Genomic DNA, 20,815 nt, shown 5'->3' with positions numbered 1-20,815 from the left:
TACTGGTGGCCAGGATGCTTTAAACCACACACCATGTCAAAGATACTTCTGCTTTTTAGCAGCTAATTTTGTTCCAGTTGCCATCCAGTATTTACCATTTACGTAGTTGTGGTAGTTATTACACCATCCAGTTTTAACCAATCCTATCTTCTGTTCATAGTTATAGTTGCCGTCTCAGATATAAATTCAGTATATGAAGGTTTCCCTTGTTCTGTACTTGCTACATCTGGACAGTCTTGCAGTTTTGCCATAATTCGTCATGATGTTCCATAGCTTTCTACTTCACACTTTCTTGTGTGTTTTCATACATATCGTCTTAGGGAATACTGAACTGGTGACTGCCCTTTTTTTATTATTATTGTCAGAAACTTTCTTTTAGTTTTTTCCTATTCAAATACTAAGTGTGACTGATCTCTGATTTCTATTGTTCATATAAATTAAATATCCCCTTTCTTACCAGGAAGAGTTCGGGAAGTTCATCAAACAATACAATAAGGTTTACAAGAATCCAAAAGGTAAGAACATCACCTCCCTATTCACCTTTATTATGTTATTATCTCAAGTATTTATTATAAGTGATTTATATACATAGTGATTCATATACAGAAAGAAAGAACTAGATAGATGAGATGTTTACATTGAGTCATACTTAGTATGGGTGTAAAATGACCATGTCCTGTATTAGGAGTGTGTTATTTGCCCACAAATGTAAAGCAAAACAGGCCCTTGTTTTTTTCGCTGCCCATGATCACACTTGCTCCCTCGGCTGATCATTGCCTCCCACCACCATGCTATTTCCTGGTTGAGAAGCCTTTCTGTTCTCAGTGAGGAAATCACGTAACTCAATTTCTGCCTTATGGGGATACAGTAGGTTGTTTTTATCATACCAGTGGTTTAGTACTTTAGTGCTGTACAGGGATCTAAAAAGGTCCAGGCAACAAATATAATCGAGAAAAAATTCAGACCATTTGTTTTTATTTGTGCTGAATAGGCTCCCAGAACAGCTGCACAGACCATGCAGATTAGTCTCCTATCATGTCAGGGGTTCCTGCTCTGTAGCTTCATGTCCCAGTAAAACGCTGTTTAATCCTGTGCGTGAGGCATGGGAAGAGCCATGAACTAGTCAACTGGGCCATGTCCGAGCAGTGACTAGTTACAGCTCTTTGCCAGTCAGTGCGCTTGTGGTATTCATTAACAGGCAAAGAAGCAAGTTAGGGGCCACTTTGCCTCCCACAGAGCTACAGTTAGGAGACCCATCTGCAAATGTGCTGATTGGCTCCCTTTAAGGTATTATTGTTATATTAATCAAATAAATGCCTCTTGTTTTATGTCTGAAGCAGAAATATAGTTAAATGCTATAGAATAGAAATTAAATTAAGGGCCATGTCACAATAACCACATAACCGCTTCCTGCTAGTTTGCTTATCTCCCAGGGCTTAAATGGGTATTCCGCTCGAACATAACTTTTTATATGTTGCTGTTAGAAATGAGCGAACCGGGTTCAGGTTCGAGTCAATCCGAACCCTAACGTTCGGTATTTGATTAGCTGGGGCTGCTGAACTTGGATAAAGCTCTAAGGTTGTCTGGAAAACATGGATACAGCCAATGACTATATCCATGTTTTCCACATAGCCTTAGGGCTTTATCCAACTTCAGAAGCCACCGCTAATCAAATGCCGAAAGTTTGGTTTAAATCGACTCGAGGATGCTCGAGGTTCGCTCATCTCTAGTTGCTGCCCATGGTAAGACTAACAATTCAATCCATACTTGTTATTATTTATTCAGTCTTTTTCTCCTTCCCCCAGTTCTCAGCTGCTGCTTTTTGCTGAAGATGCCAAAATCTGTGTGTAAGCCTTGCCCTCTGTCTCCCCTCCCCCCCCCCCATTGAGAAGGCTGATGTAAACAAGTCCACGACTAGCTTTATCTGCAACATTGCAGCTTCTTTGTAATGCTGATAAGGTTATTGTGAGGTCAAGTTGCTAATGAACTCACTGTGATACCCCCCCCCACCAGCATTACAAAGAAGCTACAATGTTGCAGATAAAGCCAGTCAGGCACTTGTTTACAGCCTTATGTTTAAGTGGAACACCCAGATTCTTGGCACTCCACATCCCACTGCCTTTAGGTTCATTAGTTGGGGTGGCAGCAGATAAGATGAAGCTACATGCTGCTGCTATTGAGGCTGATTCATTGTGAGATTTTTTCGCACAATTGGGCTGTGACCATCATAGTTATTTTTTCTTCTGGAGGAACAAGTCAATTGGAAAGCTGGTGGAGATTGTTTAGATTGCTGTATACAGTGGTGCCTTGGGTTACGAGCATAATTCATAATTGTAATCCAAATCACTCCAAACCAAACCAAACCAAAGCAAATTTTCCCTTAAGGAATCGCTGAAATGCAGAAAAATGGTTCCACACCCCAGAAATAATGATTTTTTATTCTTAATAACAGGTAAAACAAACATTTAGAACACTGGATATGTCATATTACTGTACTGTACAGTATAGCAATTAGCATGTGGTGTAAAATGTATAGTAAGTGCATAAGGATGAAAAAACAGCAGCAGTTTGTAGGTACAGGATGGAGATCCCCAAAATGCAGGAGCATAGTACAACAGGCTAGAATAGAGAAGCAGGGCTGCTGTCAGAGGTCTGTGTGGTCACATCAAAACAATGGGGAAGGGGGGGGTGTTCAGCATGGACCAATCAGGAAGTGAGAATCACAGAGCTGTGCAGGAGGACAGTGACAGAAACTTTTCTATACAGCAGTGTAAATGGCTGAGTGTAAGTGCAGGCACATTATAGCAGCAGTGTGTATAGCTGAGTGTAAGTGCAGACAGATTATAGCAGGGATGGAGAGGATGGGAAACACAAGGGCGGACAGAGACTGCAGGGAGTATGAAGGAATGTGCAGGGAAGATATGGGCACATACATGCAGCGCTCTCTGTCCAGCGAGAGAGGGGTTACAGCTATGAAGAGATTACATCCACAGTCCTGTCCCCTGATGCAAGCCCCAGCCTGAAGTGGATCTGCCATGATTTGGAATGTGAGGGAGACTTCCTGGGTCAGAGTACATTGCTGTAGACCAAGCTGTGCAGACCATGCCCCTCCCCCGCTCCCTCTCCTAGCCAGTACAGGAAGCTCTTAAACCAAAGCAATGCTCATAAACAAAGTTACAATTTTGAAAAACGGTAAGCTCTTTTTGCAAAACGCTTTCAATCCAAGTTACTCTTAAACCAAGGTACCACTGTATACACGGTATATGACAAATATACTGCCTACTAATGACCTGCAATGTTTATATGTGTTGTTATAGTCAACACAGCAGATTTATACAAATGTCCTATTCATCTGCATAGGGCTTGCAAAAATCTCTATACATGAGTTAGTGGCAGAAAATATTCCCAATTGTATCAAACATAGATCTATAAAAGAATGAAGTTTGTATGGAGATAAGTAGTCAGCAACCTGGATGAATGCAGCTGTGGATATGTTTTACATAAAAAAGTAAACTGCAAACTGAATTATTTATTTTCCATCATTTGGTTGAATTAAGTAAGTGGATTAGGACCATGAGAGGTTCATTTTATGAATTATACTTAGAATGTTTCACTGGAAATAATTATAGCATATGCTGCTATGTGTCTGAATACCAAGAGAGTAGCCACCACTCATGAATACAGACTCTTACTTTAAAGAGGTACTCCGAAGAAAAAATATCTTTTCAAATCAACTGGTGCCATAATGCTATGCTTAGGCTATGTTCACACAACATTTTTTCCAATCCGTTTTAGAAAGGGAAAAATGATGTCCACCATTTTGCTGTTTGGCCACCCATCAGTGCAATGATTGCTGTTAGTACATTATTCTAGGTTAGGTGGACTAATTGGCATTTGGATGTGTCTTTAGTTGAAACGTTCATTGAATTTAATAGTAAAAATGATGAAAGGACGGTGAAAAAAGAAAAACAATGTGAACAACTAAAAAAATAACGTCCGTTGTTTGCAATAGATGTCCGAAAAGAATTGACATGATCATCACTTTGACGCCCACGTAGACAACGTCTGTTATTGAATACATTATGTGCATTGGGCGCCCCTGATTCTGCAGACTTCAATGCACTGCATTGAAACCAATTAAATCACAGCAATGACAGACGTTCTTTTTCTGTTTTTTGAATGTTGCATAGCCATACAGGTTTGTAAATTACTTCTCTTTAAAATGTCTTCCAGTACTTTCCAGAGAAGTAGCAAGCCTAGTAGAAAGTCTTTCCTTCTCGAGACAGTTACTGACAGGGACAGAGGTGGCAGCAGAGAGCACTGTGACAGACTGAAAAGAATCCACCACTTACGGCAGATGATAAGTACAGGGAGGTTTTCATTTTTTAAATAGAAGTCACTTACATACAAATACAAATTTGTACAACTTTTTGGCAGCTAATTAAAAAAATTATAAGACAATTTTTCAGTGCCATATGGGTTAATAGGAGAGTGAGCCTGTCTATGTGAAATGCTAACCTTCTATGGGGCAGCATATTAAGGTGACAGGTCCACTTCAGCTAAAAAAAGCATTTAATAATCACATGGATCACTTCAAGTAAGGATCACATGCTAATTTGTAACATATTATCTGATTGGTTACTTAATATGAGTTGTTATTGAGGTGTTTCCACCAGTAAGGTTCAGGATGAATTTGTGTTACCATAAATTCCTTTGCAGGCTACTGAGGGTTAGCTAGGCTTCCTGAACAGCATCGACTTTTTTTTTAGTACCAAGCTAACCATGTAACTACTGTATATATCTTATCTGATACATCTTTGCAGAATATCAGTACAGACTGGCTGTTTTCACTTCAAATTTGAACACTGCACGTCACTTACAAAAAGAGGAACTAGGAACCGCAGAATATGGAATCACCCAGTTTAGTGACTTAACAGGTAAATAGCCAATGGTAAAATTATTCTTTAGGGTAGCTTCACACGTACCGGTTACGCAGCGGATTTCACGCTGCGAGTTTGCAGCGAAATCCGTTGTGGATCCTGGTAGTGTGAAGGTCTATGGGTCACATACTGTATCAGCAGCGGAATTTTCATTCCACTGCGGATATGTAACCCGGCCCCTTTAACCGTCCACAGCCCCTGGCCCGGAGCATACATTACCTGCTTGGCGCCGCGGCTTTGTGTGAGGCTTCCGGCTCCCCTTGCTCCCTCTCAGTGCTGCCGTGCATTTATTGTGTTTTTAGATGAAGAGTTCACAAGAAATAGTGTGATGTATCTTGGCACCCCTCCTATAAAGATTGTAAAACAAGAGAATGTAGAAGCGACTCCTGTGCAAAGATCTTGTGACTGGCGTAAAGCAGGGGTCATTTCGAAGGTGAAAAATCAGGTAAGATAAAGATACAATCTTAACATTACTGCTAGAAAGCTCTATTAGAATTAACATGTGCACTGATTTTACAACTGTTCCAAACATGACAGGAAACAAAACATTGGTCGTAAATCATTTTAGGGAAGTGTCTAATAGAAAACTGAGGTTGTTTGGTCAAAAACAATGTCAATCACATTGTAGCATAGGCCAGCTGCTGTTTGCACTTCCACACTTCCACTCTGATGTTGGGTTATTAGTACCACCCCGGGGGTCACCACAAAAGAAAAGGAACAGGGAAGGGACTGCACAGTGATGATGGAATCTAGTCTCCTAGGAAACTAAATACAGCACCAGGATGATGGTATTGGGTAGTGTCCTTAGTGCTACAGTAGTGCAGACAATGCCAGGTCACCAGGAGATAACAGATCCACTCCAGAGAGTAATGTAGGCCAACAGGCAACTTCAGTAACTGCAGTAACCTTTGGCATATTCAAAGAAACACCAAAATGTAAGAAGGTCCAATAGGCCAGGTGGAGTAGAGGATGCAAGCTAGAATGCCACTGAAGCATATTCAACATATGCTCAAATGTAATACAAAAATCTTCAGAGCTTTATTGCATATCTAAGTATATCCAGATATATCAAAGCAAATCAAAGTTTATGTTCTAAAACATGCGAAGAATCAATTAAAGGAGAATTCTGGGCAAGGTAGTCGCATAGTGCTATTCCGGTCCCCCAGTCACCGACCGCTTCCTGAATAGAGAAGGGGACCTGGGACGCTGGGGACTGGAACGGCGGTATGCACAGGAGTCAGGGAAGTGAGTGCACGTTATTTCTTTCATCCTTCCCCTCCCCGGCATTTTGGGGGGAAAGCCCCCTGTCCGGAATTCTCCTTTAAATCCATCTTGCTTGCTTCATTATTGCCTATGGAGCAAATGAGTCAGATGTTCTGCCACAAGCACACCCAACACCCCCCACCTCAGGATAATATTGCACATGTAACTCTTTTTAAATGAATTCTTTAGCTCCGTTGTGGTTCCTGTTGGGCTTTTGCTTCTGTTGGAAATATTGAAGCACAGTGGGGGATCCTAGGACATCCGGTAAACTTATCAGTTCAACGTAAGTAACTCATTCCTTTGTCACAATGTACCTGAAGTAGCGTAAACACAACATTGTATGATATGAACTATAGCTAAGCTAAGACTTCTTCACTTCTGTACAGCCTGTCAGCTATCTTGGGTTTCTCAAAATAAATTCAGATTAAGGGTCCATTTACACAGAAAGATTATCTGACAGATTATTTGCTAAAGATTTGAAGCCAAAGCCAGAGACAGACTATAAACAAAGATCAGGTCATAAAGGTAAGCCTGAGATTTCTCCTCTTTTCAAATCCATTCCTGGCTCTGGCTTCAAATCTTTCTGTGTAAATGGACCCTTACTCTTGTATCAAAATGAACTCAATCTAATCCTGACTGAACCAAAAGAATACAACAATTTAAGGCTATGTTCACACACTGTATAACAACCACCGTTGATTAGCTATTATTGTTATACTGGCCAAAAACCATTGTTTCCATGTTCCTTCACCCGTCAGAGCTCTGACAGCTTCGGGAACATTTATTTTCATACGGCCCGTGTTTGTAGAACAGCAGCCATTATTAATTGACACGCTCATCATATTGCTTGGCCACGCAGGGGATTAGGGCGGCAAGGCTTTGCTCCCACGCCTCACTTATCATGATTTACTCCATGATTTATCATGATTCAAATCTACACCACTTTAACCACTACAGTGCCAAGAAAATCAGGAAGCAACTCCTTAAAGTCCCTTAAATACCTCTAATTGTGCTTTTTCATTATGTTTTTTTTTTCCATAACACATTTTTTACTTAAATATTCTCTTGTAGAGGTCCTAGACTGTGGTCCCTGTGAAGAGGGCTGTAGAGGGGGATATTTTTGGGACGCTTATATAACGGTCATGAAAGAAGGTAAGATTCATTATATTTACAGATATATTTTACTGAAGAAATTAAAGGGGTCATCTTGGGTGTGGTTTTGCAGCTTAGTTCCATTGAAGTAAATAGAGATGAATTGTAATACCCATACACAACTTGAGTATGGGGGGTGGTGCTGTTTTTTCAAGAGTCCATACAGACAATAATTACTTTGTGTAACAGGGCCCTGAGTTATGCTGATGTCAGAAAAATAGAGTTTGTGTTTCTAAGCTTCTTATACTTAGGAAATGGACTGAGCCGGGCAGCTCTGGGAATAAGCCCTTACAATGGCAACTGCAATTACTAAATTATATAAAATGCACAAGCCTAGAGAGACAGAAATGGCTGCACACCGCAACCATGGTTGATACGAAAGCTTGTTCAGCTAAATTATATAAATACTGTATAGACAACATGACTTCATGATTATATTCTAACCATATTTTTCTAATTTTCTCTACAGGAGGATTGGCATCCGAAGAGGATTATCCCTATGAAGGGATAACAGAACACTGTAGAAGTTACAAAAAAGTTGCAAACATACCTGACTTTATAATGCTCCCTAGAAATGAAAAGAGTAAGGAAATCAATATTGGGCAAAGTGTTCTCTTTGTATTTTAGAAGCTTTTACTGCAAATAAACTGTTACTGATTACAAGGTATAGACTTACCTCCGCTGGCCTTCCCGACCTCTTGGAACCCACGACCAAGCCGCTGCCATCTGCCTTCAAGGCCCCCCGGTGCAAACTTCAAGTAGCCAGCGCCAACTTTAAACAGCCACCGATAATGCCCTGAGGGGAATCCCCGCTCTAAACGGGTGTTCCCCACAACCAAGGCAGAGAGAGAGGCATTCAAGTAGCTTGCGCCGAGTTTAAACAGCCGCCGCTACTGCCTCTCTATCTGACTCTGCACCCACTCTGAATGGGTGTTCCCCGCAGCCAAAAGGAATCTTAGCTCTGAACGGGTGTTCCCCGCAGAAAAGGTAGAGAGTCTGCCGCAGTAGTTCCTTAGCCCCCCCCCCCCCCCCCCTGCGCTTGGCCATTAGGGAGGGGGCGAATCTGCGCTTTCTCCCTGGCGTACACTACAGGCTTAAGGTTTATAAATGTCCCCCATCATGTCAATTTTTGGGGCCAACAGGCAAGTGCCAGGGTCATGTGAACAGCAGCGCAATTGGTAAACACAGTGGGGGACATTTATTATTATGTGCCCCAAACATACACCACAGGAAAAGGGCAGATTTGCCTCCTTTCTGTGGCGTACACCAGCCGTATAACCCGTGTAAATCATGGCACAATTCTACAACTGCTCTACAGCAGATGTAGATCTGTTGCGTAATGCCTGCACCAGGCACAGGACTGGCCAGATTTACTTATAATAAATCAGTTCTGGAAACTAGGGGCAAGGCATTATTTAAGATTGGTGCACTTACACCCCAGTCTTCTTAAATGTTCCCCAGTGTGTATTAGTAATGTCCTCATATGCCACCCTAGTGATATTTTAAATTTAGCTCTGAAACCTCATTTAAAGTAATAGGGGTGCAGAATGACATGAAAGATTTTTGTTTTTCCTCAAGTTATGGCTTATTATGTCATGAATTACGGAACAATTGCTGTGGCTATCAACGACGTTCTGCTCAAGGTAAATTTGTTGTGTGCAAGTTTAGCTTTTGCTTTAAAGTGAACCTGGCAGCAGCTTTTTATTGGCTAAGCTAAAGGCAACCATTACGATACGGCTTCATACCCTGAATCTATACATGCCACTCTTACTGCAATTCAGTGCTCCAGCACTGAGATATGTGTTTGTAATAAAATGAAAATTAGGGGATAAAACCCGTGCGGATCGACGCTATGTGGGCGGGCATTGCTCCTAAGAGGTGCCCCAGTGCTCCTTAAAATCTCACTGGACTGTGAAGCAAAAGACTAACTGTATCGGAACAGCACCAAGCTTCCTCCTCAGCTTCTCCTGTGCAATAGGGACATATCAGCAGGTTAGACTAATCTAACCTGCTGATAGTTTCCCTTTAATTCTTGTAAATAGTAACCAATGTAGGAAAAACGTAAGAAGCTGGTGGTTGTTTGTAGCAGTAGTGAATAGCCAGGTGTCCTTTGTTTCTTCTGTGGGCAGGGTTAAAAGCGCTAACCCAGCCCATTGAAGAGAGGGAAGACACATGATCCACGTCTCTGAAGGTGGGGGCCAGGAGGAAGGACTCTGGTTAGCTCATTTTTTGCATCTAGAGGGGGGTGAGTCAGCCCAAAATAGCCCCAAAACTGGGGCTCTTGAGCTATGGGAGGGCTTTTTAACGCAAAATATATATATATTTTGGGTGGAATACTCCTTTAACTCATCATTTTAGCTGAAACGCTAAAACTTGTCATGTCTAGTCATGTCATGTATCCATTTCTTAGAAGTTAAAAGTAAAAATATAAAGGATGTATATGTAGTCATGAATTGTTTTTTCTTTGTATCAATACAGCATTATATCAGGGGAGTGATTCAAAATGCTAACTGTGATCCAAATCACTTAAACCATGCGGTTTTAATAGTGGGATATTCACAAGGTAAAAAAACATCCTAATTCATGTCTAGTTTGTTCCTAGACGGTAATGTTCAAATGATACTTTCTATGAAAGTGGTTGTCAGATCTCTGTCCTTACATTGGCTTCAGTTATTACAAATGATGCAAATTGCCATATTAAAGCGTTACTGTCATCAGACATGTCAAAAGTAATTGGGAGTATTGGGACTGACTCCTGAAACCTCCTGTGATCCCAAGATATAGAGGGGGTAGTGTGTAGAAGTGTGCTCCACTCCTGTGCTCCCCTGCTAACATCCGATTCAATCGCTTCATAGACTGTAATGAAGCAAACAAGTTGGATTTGATTGGCAGTTTAGGAGAGACACATGCTTCCTTTAGCTGCAACTCGGGATTGCAGTAGATCTTAGAAGACCCAATGCGATCAGTAAACTTTGACATGTTTGATGACATGTCAGAAGTTAGCGCAAATGACAGTAATGCTGTAAGGGGAACCTGTCACCCACCGGCTGACCCCCGTTAGAGACCCTTATACTTACCCCGAAGAACGAAATCCCGCTCCTGGAGCCGCTCCCGCTGCCGAGATATCACCGGTGGAAGACTAGCGCGCAAATCAGAGATGAGACCGATGCCCATAGAGAATGACGGCTCCAGTCGTTCTCCGGGGTAAGTATAAGGGTCTCTAGCGGGGCTCTGCCCCGGCACGGGGGGTGACAGGTTCCCTTTAAGTCTCTGTGTATGGTCCACTTTAAGGATCATTTCTAAGTTGCAGATAGAGTTTGTTGAAATTACTTTATTGTAACCACAAAGTATGTATTTATTATTTACTAAGATTGAGAAAACCTGGCTATTTCTTTATATTATGAATATTTCAATAGGATTTCCAGTATTGTTCTGTTACAGTTTATTGTGGTGTAAAGCATACATCAAGAAGTCTCAAATCACTGCAGCCCTTTAATTCCTCCCCGCTGATGCCTTCTTCAACTTAAAAATCAAGGCACCAGCAGCAAATGTCACCTAAATTAGGAACATTTTACCAGGGAGTTAAAGGGGTACTCTGAGCCTATAAACATTTTTATATACTGCTGCTTTTCTATAGAAAATAAGAAAGAGCCTATTCTTACCTCACCATACTCCCCTGGGGTCCTCCTGGTGCACCTCTGGGTCCCCTGCTAACTGCTCCTGCTGCCACTTCAGAGACAGACTCATTACAGCAGTAACAGCTTACTCACTGGCCATAGTGTTTCCTCACTTCAGTCAGTGATTGGCTGAGTAGGCTGTCACTTCCAAAATAAGGCCGCCTTAGAAGCGGCAGCAAGAGCGTTTAGCAGGGGACCCTGAGATGCACCAGAAGGACTTGGGGGAGGGAGATTAACGTGGTGAGGTAAGCAATATATTTTTTAAAGAGTGTTATTTTTAGTTTTAGTGGTATTTTGACTTCTTTACCTGTAAATGGGATACCTTCCATGTACTAGATAAGATACAGTTCACATAATACTTTCTATTACTTTTTTATGCAGATAGTCGTGGACGTTTTTGGATAGTGAAAAACAGCTGGGGGGAATCTTGGGGAGAAAATGTAAGTATAATACAAAAAAACAGAAAAAGTGGTCAGGTACTACTCAAAATAATCATCAGTGCCTCACTCAAAAGCAGAAGAGTCCGAAAAACAAAAAAGTTGGAGTAAAGAAATGACTGACATGCAGAAAGAAAGGCCAATGTGGGAAGAAAGAGGAGGCCAATGAGGGAAATTTATCAATGGTTTACGTGCAAGTTTTTGTATAGAATTGACACAAAGTTTTAAGCAATCGCTGTATTGCTCAAAAAAAAAATTGTGACTTTTTTATGCTGGTTTTCTGGTGAAAGCACTGATAAAACCCTCCCCCCCCCCCCAATATCCCTATTTCTCTTCCTAAAGAAACCTGTCCAGGTACTTAAAAAGGTACTCAGTCAAAAATAGTTTTCTTTCTTGGTTTCAGAAAGTTATATAGATTTGTAATTTACTTCTATTTAAAAATCTCAAACCTTCCCATAATTATCAGCTGCCGTATGTCCTGCAGGAAGTGGTGTTTTCTTTTCAGTCTGACACACTGCTTTCTGCTGACATCTCTGTCCGAGACAGGGACTATCCAGAGCAGTAGCAAATTCCCATAGAAAACCTCTCCTGCTCTGGCCAGTTAGGGGGACATTTAGACAAGGTCCAGCTCTTGGCGTACACCAGGAAGGAGGAGCAGATTAGTCCCTTCTCCCTGGCGTATAATGGGCAGGCAAGAAGGGGGGGCTCTGGGGGGCCTGGCAAGGAGGCGTGGCCTCCTCCCACTGCTCATTTATCAGGATTTATGCATGATTTATACATAAATCATGATCAAAATCTACACCCGCTGAGATTTGGCACACCAAGGGCAGGTTCGGGCACCCAGCCAGCCAGATTCACTAAGAGGCGTTCCCAGGGAAAAGGGGGTGTGCCTAATTTAACTCCCCCCGCTTCCTGTCTTGGAAAGGGGTGGCAGAGCACTGTGTCAGACTAATAACACCACTTCCTGCAGGACATACCGCAGCTGATAAGTACTGGAAGACTTGAGATTTTTAAATAGAAGTAAATTACAAATCTATATATCTTTCTGAAACCAGTTTATTTGAAAGAAAAATATTTTTGCCAAAGTAGCCCTTTAAGCTACAGTAGATAGAAGTTTAAGCAAAGGCAGAGGTTGAAGCTACAGTAGGCAGAGGCAGCAGTTCGTATTTCATGCAAAATTTGAGGGAATCTGAAACAAAAGCCTCAGGGTCTTTGGCAAATGTAAACAGAGCCTTAAAGGGCTTGTCCAGGGTAAATTGATAATGCTGCTGGGGCTTAAGAAAACATAACAGAGGTGTATACTTACCTGTACGTATTGTGTGGACAGGAAATGACCACTCAGCAAAGAGAGTATATGCCGATTAGTCATTTCCTGTCTGCATGGCAATTCATTAAAAGTTTTGAAGAAGGGTACAGCAGCAGACACCTGCAGTTGCACTCAAGCGTAAAGGGTAAGTATACACCTCTGTTATGTTCTCCATAGCCCAAGCTGCAGGATAAATGATCAATTTACATCAGACAACCCCTTTAAATGTTTGTATAGTATACCAATTAATACTAATAATTATTTTATTTTTTTTGTCCTCAGGGTTTTTTCCGGATCTCCTTAGGCAAGAACACATGTGGTATCTCACACTGGCCTCTAAGTGCCAATGTGACCTACAGAGGCAGCCAAAGAATTAATTGTCCTACCTAACGTGTGCAGCAGAATTTCAATAGGTGATGGGACTCTGGCCTATCACCTTTTTTTGTATATTTTGCTGGGGCTGCACAGAAAATAATAAACACATACTCACCTAACATGAATCCTCAGGGGTCCGCCCCTTAACGCTCCTGTCGCTACTTCTGAGACAGACTTGTCTCGGCAGTGCCAGTCCACTCAGCCAATCAGTGACTTAAGCAGGACAATGCCACGCCCAGTGATTGGCTGAGGGGGCTATCACTGCTGAGACAAGTTTATGTTGAAAGTAACTACTGGAGCATTCAGCAAAGGACCCAAAGATGTCACAGTGGGAACCCAGACGGAGCGTGTTAGGTAAGTATGTGTTCTTCATTATTTTCTGTGCATCCCCAGCAAATTTTAAAAAAGCTGCATGCCTGAAGTGTCCCTTTAACATTTAATCAGGCAAAATTATATTTTATCAGCTTAGTAATGCATATGCCATGTTTTAGTTCTGCTGGCTATATAACAATATTCTGTATTCGCTTCTCCTGCTTACTCTTGCTTAATCTCAAATGAATGTAAAATGTAATGCAAAAATATTAAAAAGCATGTTGGTAAAAAGACATTTCTTGCCACCAGTTGCTTACACTTGGTTTACAGTTTCCTAAACAGCTTATTTGATTTGACTTGAGGCAACTTAGGGAAGTGTCTCTTAAAATAAATAGATCTCACAAGAAAAGATTCTAGTCGATGGCGGGGGGTGGGGGTGGGGTGGATGAAGTCATCTGATCGCAATGTAGATACATATTTATGTACAGAGATCATTCTAGTAATCTTTTTATATCTACACTGGTACTCATGACAAGGAGGCAGAAAAGAAGGTACCACTATCATCACAGATGAGAATTCTTCACTGTAAGAGCAGTGAGACTATGGAACTCTTTGCCCCATGATCATGTGATCATACTTTAAAAAAGAAAAATACTCAAAAAGGGCGAAACATGTGGCTTTATCTTGGTGAATACCATAGGAGTTTCAGTACTGCTTTAGGTGAACTGTCACCTGGGCGAGCTGCTGCCGCCACCTGTCCGGGAACCTGGTGTCAAGTTAACAGAAGATGCTGTGCAGGACTGCTGTTCCATGCAAAACTGGTGGAATTGGCAGTGCACAGCTGTGCCAGAGATGGAGCCCATAAGCTTTAGATAGACACATATGGGCAAGGGATGGATTAGTAGTGTAGTTTATTAATAAAATTCAGGACAATGCCTTTTGAGGCTTATTTTTCTTTCATCTGGTCCATATACATCATCTGTATGTGTCTAAAGCTTATGGACTACATCTCATGTCTGTGTTTATTCATGCTGGCATGGACCATCTTTTGTATAGTAAAAAATACCCTTGTAGATGTAAAGATGTCCTAGAATCTCCTCTGTATTATACCAGAGCGTAATCCCTGTGGCTGGGCTGAGGATGGCACTTGGCAACAAGTGTTTTGTAATATATTTTAGGAGTTAAAGGGAACCAATCACTTAAAAAACGCATGTAAAGCTATGGGAATGTGCTGTAGCAGCACCAACCACACTTCCCAAACATGCTTTTATACCCCCCGTCCCTGCAATGTACAAGCCAAAAACGTACTTTATAAACTCGGCGCCCTGTATGTAAATTACCCCCAAGTAGTCCTCTGGGCGGGGAGCTGCGGGCAAGTAGTCACGGTCCCTGGGCGTTCTGCAGTGCTAATCACGCCCCTCTGGGCGTGATTAGCCTGCATAATTGTGGCGGCGTCATCGGAGGCGCGCTGTCTCTAACGTCAGCACGTCTACGTTCTTGCTGTGCCGCTCATGCGCAGTACAGCGGGTCCGGTCTGCGCCGTACTGCGCAGGTGCAAAATAGCCTCGAACTCATTGCCGTAGTGGGAACTGCTCTAGGTAGTGTGGTAAGCCTAGGAAGTTGCTGGAAGGGGGTGGAGTTATGCAGATAGGCCCCCTATATAAGGATGGCAGTTGCAGTGCATAGCTGAGACAAGAGAGACAAGTGACTAGCTGCTGAGGGAACAACATCACCTCATGAGAGACCATCACCACAGGGTAAAAGCTGCTAAGGGGAATAAGAACAGAGCAGCCAAAGAAAACAGCTGGAGGTGAGAGGAAAAGAGAGACTTTGAGAGACAGTTTGTCAGGTGCCCCCTCAGGAAAGGGCCCGCACACTTAGTCAGTGGGAATCCTAAAGACCGACACCCTAAGTGGATGGACTTGGCTGTAAAAGGGAGCAGAGTTAACGTAGGCCTCTGCACCCATCTTCCTGAATTCGGGGGGTAAGATTTACTAGGACCCCTGGATACCTCTGGGACCCGAAAGTTGTGGCCTAAGGCCCGGCCCAGTAACCTAAGCAGAAAGCTCCCTAGCTGACAGGGAGGGGAACAGACTCAAGCACCATTGGGGAAGAGGTCCACAGGATCACAGTGGCCACCAGCGTCCCACACATACTGACAGACCAGGATCTGAGGCAGATCATCTCTCCACACACCACCAGACTCTCCATAAGTGCAGTAACCCAGTCAAAGCCGCCAGTGCTCACAGCTGTATGCCAAAGGACTGTATAACACCTGCAAGTCTATCAGTAAAGGAGCTATTGTTATACTGCCTCCCTCCTTGTCTCCCTGTTGTCCTGGTTATCTGCACCACACCACCAAGGGCCATTGTACCGGACAGCAGTATTTGGGGTTGGCCCCAGGGGAACTACAGGTCTGCACCATTGACCACCTTACACACAGGTGCAGCCCCCCTCCAGGAACTTCTGCAGTAGCGAGAGAGAGAGAAGAGAGAGAGAACTCAGGGAAGCACCAGAGGGACCCCCTGTACTTGCAGAAGCACTCGTGCCCATGACCGTGACCGTGACAAGATCCAGCTATCCTGCAGGTATAGCACACTCTCACTTTGCAGCCCTCGGTGTGTCCCCCCACTGAGGAGCTCAGCGCCACACTCAGAAGAGACTACTACCACCATCATCATCCTCTCCTCATTCCCCTCACTCTCTACCACGAGTACCCCGGCACGCTGCATCCTCTTCTACAGGTCATCATACAACACAGACATCTCACAGATCCTCATTGAGAGATGCCAGACACAGGAAGTGATGTTCTCATTATGTTTCCCGGCTGCACAGTGAATAGAAGCACAATAAAAACTAGTAATAAAATGATATTAAAGTTTCCTATTGCTCTCTTTATCAGTTTGCCATTTACTCGTAATCCTCATAAATGTTTTATATTAATCTTTTACCATACATATTTTTCAATATAGTTTCTTTAGTCATTTTCCTTAGCTCTAAATCAGCCATGTCAAACTCTGGCATTATTTTTGGCCTGCCGAGGAAATCCAGTGATTTCGTACAGCTGGCCTGTAGACGTACAGTATACCGCAGACCAAAGAGTCCTGTCTTGTGCGAGAAGGCATCCATGTTACTGCCATATGTATGGTGGTGCGTGCAGCAGTGACGTAGACACCTCCCTCCAGAGAGGACCCTGTAGCGCAGACTGCTTCAGGTGAAATGTTGGGGGGAAGTTAGTCATAGGAGTAGTAGTCATGGGGAGGATGGAAGGGATTAATAGTACACTTAGGGGGTTAGAGGGGGTTTAAAATTTAAAAATTGTTCATTTTGGTCTTTCAACACATTAAAAAATTGTTGGTAGTTCGCCAATCATTCGAATATTTGTATGTGTAATAAGTAATTCGCCGTTGAACATGTGGGCTGTCCTGAGAAACAATTAGCGACCATATAATGTAATAACTAGGGATGAGCGAACCGGCCAAGGTTCGGGTTCGTATGAACCTGAACTATCGGCTTCTGATTCCCGCTGTCTGCCCGCTCCGTGAAGAGGGTGGGTACAGCCTAAGGACCACCTAGAAAACTGGGATACAGCCTATGGCTATGGCTGTATCCCAGTTTTCCAGGCGGTCCTCTGGCTGTATCCACCCTCTCCACGGAGCGGGCAGACAGCGGCAATCAGAAGCCGAGAGTTCAGGTTCATACGAACCCGAACCTTAACCGGTTCGCTCATCTCTAGTAATAACCTCAGAATTGTCTGCAAAAAAATTTCTAGTTATCGCTAGCGAACGATCGTTATAGCAAATCTTTAACCGATACGTGTAATACGGCCTTTAGGGAGCGTGGAGGGGGTTGATAGTAGATGTGGGGCAGATAAAGGCGGTTAATTGCAGATGTGGGGGATGCAGGGGGCTTAATTCCAGATGTAGGAGATGCAAGGGTCAACACCCCCAAATGTGCCAACCACAGATTAATCAAACAACCTTCACACACCCTGATTGGTTCTTACTGATAAAATGTAACTTTTATTGGCCTTTAGAATCAATGCGTTTTGAAGCCGGTCTGGCTTCTTTCTCAAGTGTCGACACTTGTTATTGGATCTGCGCCCAGCACCTATGCTTTGGAGGAGTCTCCAATTAGAAACCTGTGTGATTCCATAGGACTGGCTGCTATCTGTTACCCATATGCAATACTGAGTGTTGTGCTTCTCCAGTAGCACAACTGAGCCAGAGAGAGTTCTTCTGTTGTTTTCATTCACTTTTCAGTAGTTTTTGTAATGATCCACACTATGGAGCGCTGTCTATTTTTCCTCCTAGAGAACTTAGGCTCTTTATCCTTTATATAGTAGTTATGCCCCACTGTGCCCCCTTATAGTAGTACATCCTCTCTGTGCCCTTATGCATGAGTTGCCCCCATATAGAAGTAGTCTCCCTCTGTGATCTCATATAGTAATTAGGCCACCTTAGTGTTTGTCCCTCTCTTTGCCACCAAATAGTAGTTAGACCTGTCTCTGTGCCCCCCTACAGTGCTAGCCCTCTCTGTGTTCCATATAGTACTTAGGCCCCCTCTGTACCCCTTTTAATGATTCAGTTTCTTTACACCCCCTTAGATCAAAGATAGCTTGAAGTCTTTTGTGGTAGTTGTGGCTCTTTATTTTATCAGATGGTAAAGCTGCCTATTCTTTCTGGTAAAAGCCTCCAGTTCCTGTAAATTCCTGGGCTGTCTTACATGAACTGCGCGCTTGATATCTCCTTAGAGTGGCTTAATGATATTGAGGTCAGCAGACTGAAATGGCCACTCAGAACCTTCACTTAGTTCCGATATCCAAAAAACTGATAATGCCAGTCAGCAGTGTTTGAACTGTGATTAGTTGAAAATCAGGGGCTCTGTAAAAACCAAACCACAGTCAGATAAACCAACAAAAAGTTCTGCCACAACTTCCAGGAAAATTGTTCGGGATGCTAAGAAAAACTCACAAATAACATCAGCTGAAATACAGGACTCTCTGAAAACTAGCGGTATGGCTGTTTCAAGATGCACAATAGGAGGCACTTGAAGAAAAATGAGCTGCATAGTCGAGCCACCAGAGGACATCCACTACTGCGCAAATGCCACAAAATATCTCGGCTACAATACGCCAAACAGCACAGAGACAAGCCTCAAAATTTCTGGAACAATGTAATTTGGAGTGATGAGACCAAAATCAAAGTTTTTGGCCACAACCATAAACATTACATTTGGAGAGGTGTCAACAAGGCCTACGATGACAAGAACACCATTCCTACTATAAAGCACAGAGGTAGATTGCTGATGTTTTGGGGATGTGTGAGCTACAAAGGCATAGGAAACTTGGTCAAAGTTGAAGGAAAGATGAATGCAGCATGTTATCATCAAATACTAAAGGCAAATTTGCACTCATCAGCCTGCAAGCTGCACATGGGACATACTTGGATGTTCCAGCATGACAACGATCCAAAACACAAGGTCAAGTCGACCTGTCCTTTGCTACAGCAGAACAAAGTTCTGGATTAGCCATCTGCGTCTCCTGACCTCAATATTAATTAGCCACGCTGGGGAAATCTCAGTTCAGTTCAGTCCAGTTCATGTAAGACAGCCCAGAAATTTAAAGAAACGGGAGGGTTTATGCCAAGAAGAATGGGCAGCTTTACCATCTGAGAAAATAAAAAGCCTCATCCACTACCACAAAAGACTTCAAGCTGTCATTGATGTTAGAGGGGACAATATGTGGTATTAAGAACTTGGGTATATAAACTCTATATAAAGAGAAAACACAGTAGTTTGACAATAAATGACTTCACCCATCCCCTAACCATCCGTGGAAAAAAAAGTTTTTGTATTATCATTCATTATCAGAAAAAAAGGACAAAAAAGCAAAAATTCTGCCGGGGTATGTGAACTTTTGAGCACAACCGTACATCTATCTTGACAGAAAAATAAAAAAGATAGTATAGTATAATATGGATAAGGATGGACGAGATTGACCAGGTGGTCCTTTTCTGATCACACTATGGTATGTTTCTTCCCAATATCTGATCCCTATGTATGTCAGGATGAAATGTGTGGAAGTATGTAGTGGGCTTGAGGACTGAGCTTGGTTTTTTTGTGGTGCAGCTTGAACTTTAGCTGGTGGAACCAAAAAGGGAGAATTATGACAATATTTCTTCCATCATTCTACACCCAATACCCTTTTGACAGTAATTCTGGCCTCCAGCCTTCTTTGGTATCATGTCTCAAGGTATGCACATTGGGATTTGGGGATTTTCTGTCATTTTTCCCTGCAGATCCTCTAAAGCTTTTGCAGGTTGGAGGCCATCGGTGGACAGCCAAGACACCATAGGGTGTCTTAGCAGTGTGCTTAGGGTCATTGTCTTGTTGGAATTTGAACCTTCTTCCCAGTCTGAAGTCCAGGGCACATTAGATCAGGTTTTCATTAAGAATCTCTCTGTACTTTGTTCTTTTGTCCTTTTCCTCAACTCTGACCAGTTTAGCAGCACCCCACGGCACAATGCTGCCAACATAATGCTTCACTGTAGGTATGGTATTTGAAAGGTGATGGGCAGTGCCAGGTTTCCATCAGACATGTTGTTTAGAAATGAGGCCAAAAAGTTCAATCTTGGTTTCATAAGACCATAGAATCTTGGTTCTTACACTAGGAGTCTCTTAGATGCTTCAGATGAGCTTTCATGTGTCTTTTACTTTGGAGAAGCTTCTTTCTGACCACTCTGCTATAAAGCCCAGATTGGTGGAGAACTGTAATGATGGTGACTTTTGGAAAGGTTTTCCCCTCTACATACAAGATCTGTGGAGCTCAGCCATTTTTACTGTTCTTGGTCACCTTTCTAACTAGGGCCCTCTTCCCAAATTACCTAGTTTGGTGGGGTGGCCAGCTCCAAATGTCTTCCATTTATGAATTATGAAGGCCACTTCGCTCTTGAGAACTTTCAGTGCAGCAGAAATGAGTCCCTTTCCCCAAATCAGTAGTACAGGCGATTGTAAGAAACTTTGTAATTGGGTTTATTAGCCTAAAAATGCATTTTTATCATGAAAAAGCAGTGTGAAGCTCTCACCCCCTGTCTTCATTGTTCTGTAGGGAGAGGGGAGAGATGAGGCACCAAAACAGGACAACAAAGAGTTAATTTACAGCTACATCACCAGGCTCTCTCCTCTGACGTCAGCACTGACCTCTCTGACCTCTGAATAGGGGCTTTCAGCGGCTCCCTGTGGTGTAATCCTTTGTTCTCTGCTCTCTGCTGCCAACTAATCCCCCTCCTCCCTCCTCCCCCCTCCATAGAACAGACAGGATCCGACTGATGTAAAACAGTCAAGATTTCCTGA

General features: G+C 42.8%; 1 protein-coding gene across 1 annotated transcript; it reads left to right on the top strand.

Annotated features, from left to right (window-relative positions):
* The first annotated feature begins 210 nt into the window (after positions 1–210).
* LOC138789545 (cathepsin W-like) lies at positions 211–13,735 on the top strand. Its single transcript, XM_069968244.1, has 11 exons — positions 211–334; positions 461–515; positions 4,824–4,937; positions 5,243–5,385; positions 6,393–6,486; positions 7,275–7,355; positions 7,825–7,938; positions 8,934–8,998; positions 9,834–9,918; positions 11,414–11,472; positions 13,058–13,735. The coding sequence occupies exons 1-11, from the start codon at positions 260–262 to the stop codon at positions 13,163–13,165; spliced, it is 993 nt and encodes a 330-aa protein (XP_069824345.1). The 5' UTR covers positions 211–259; the 3' UTR covers positions 13,166–13,735.
* Positions 13,736–20,815: the final 7,080 nt, after the last annotated feature.

Source organism: Dendropsophus ebraccatus, chromosome 4 (genome assembly GCF_027789765.1).
Source record: "Dendropsophus ebraccatus isolate aDenEbr1 chromosome 4, aDenEbr1.pat, whole genome shotgun sequence".
NCBI classification, from domain to species: domain Eukaryota; kingdom Metazoa; phylum Chordata; class Amphibia; order Anura; family Hylidae; genus Dendropsophus; species Dendropsophus ebraccatus.
Note: the sequence above shows the minus strand (reverse complement) of the source record. Positions and strands in the feature narration are given on the sequence as shown.

Coding starts and splice junctions, on each gene's coding strand:
- LOC138789545 (XM_069968244.1), top strand. CDS start 260: ATGATGTTCCATAGCTTTCTACTTCACACTTTCTTGTGTGTTTTCATA. Junction 5,386..6,392: donor TTTCGAAGGTGAAAAATCAG/GTAAGATAAAGA, acceptor TGAATTCTTTAG/CTCCGTTGTGGTTCCTGTTG. Junction 7,939..8,933: donor GCTCCCTAGAAATGAAAAGA/GTAAGGAAATCA, acceptor TTTTTCCTCAAG/TTATGGCTTATTATGTCATG.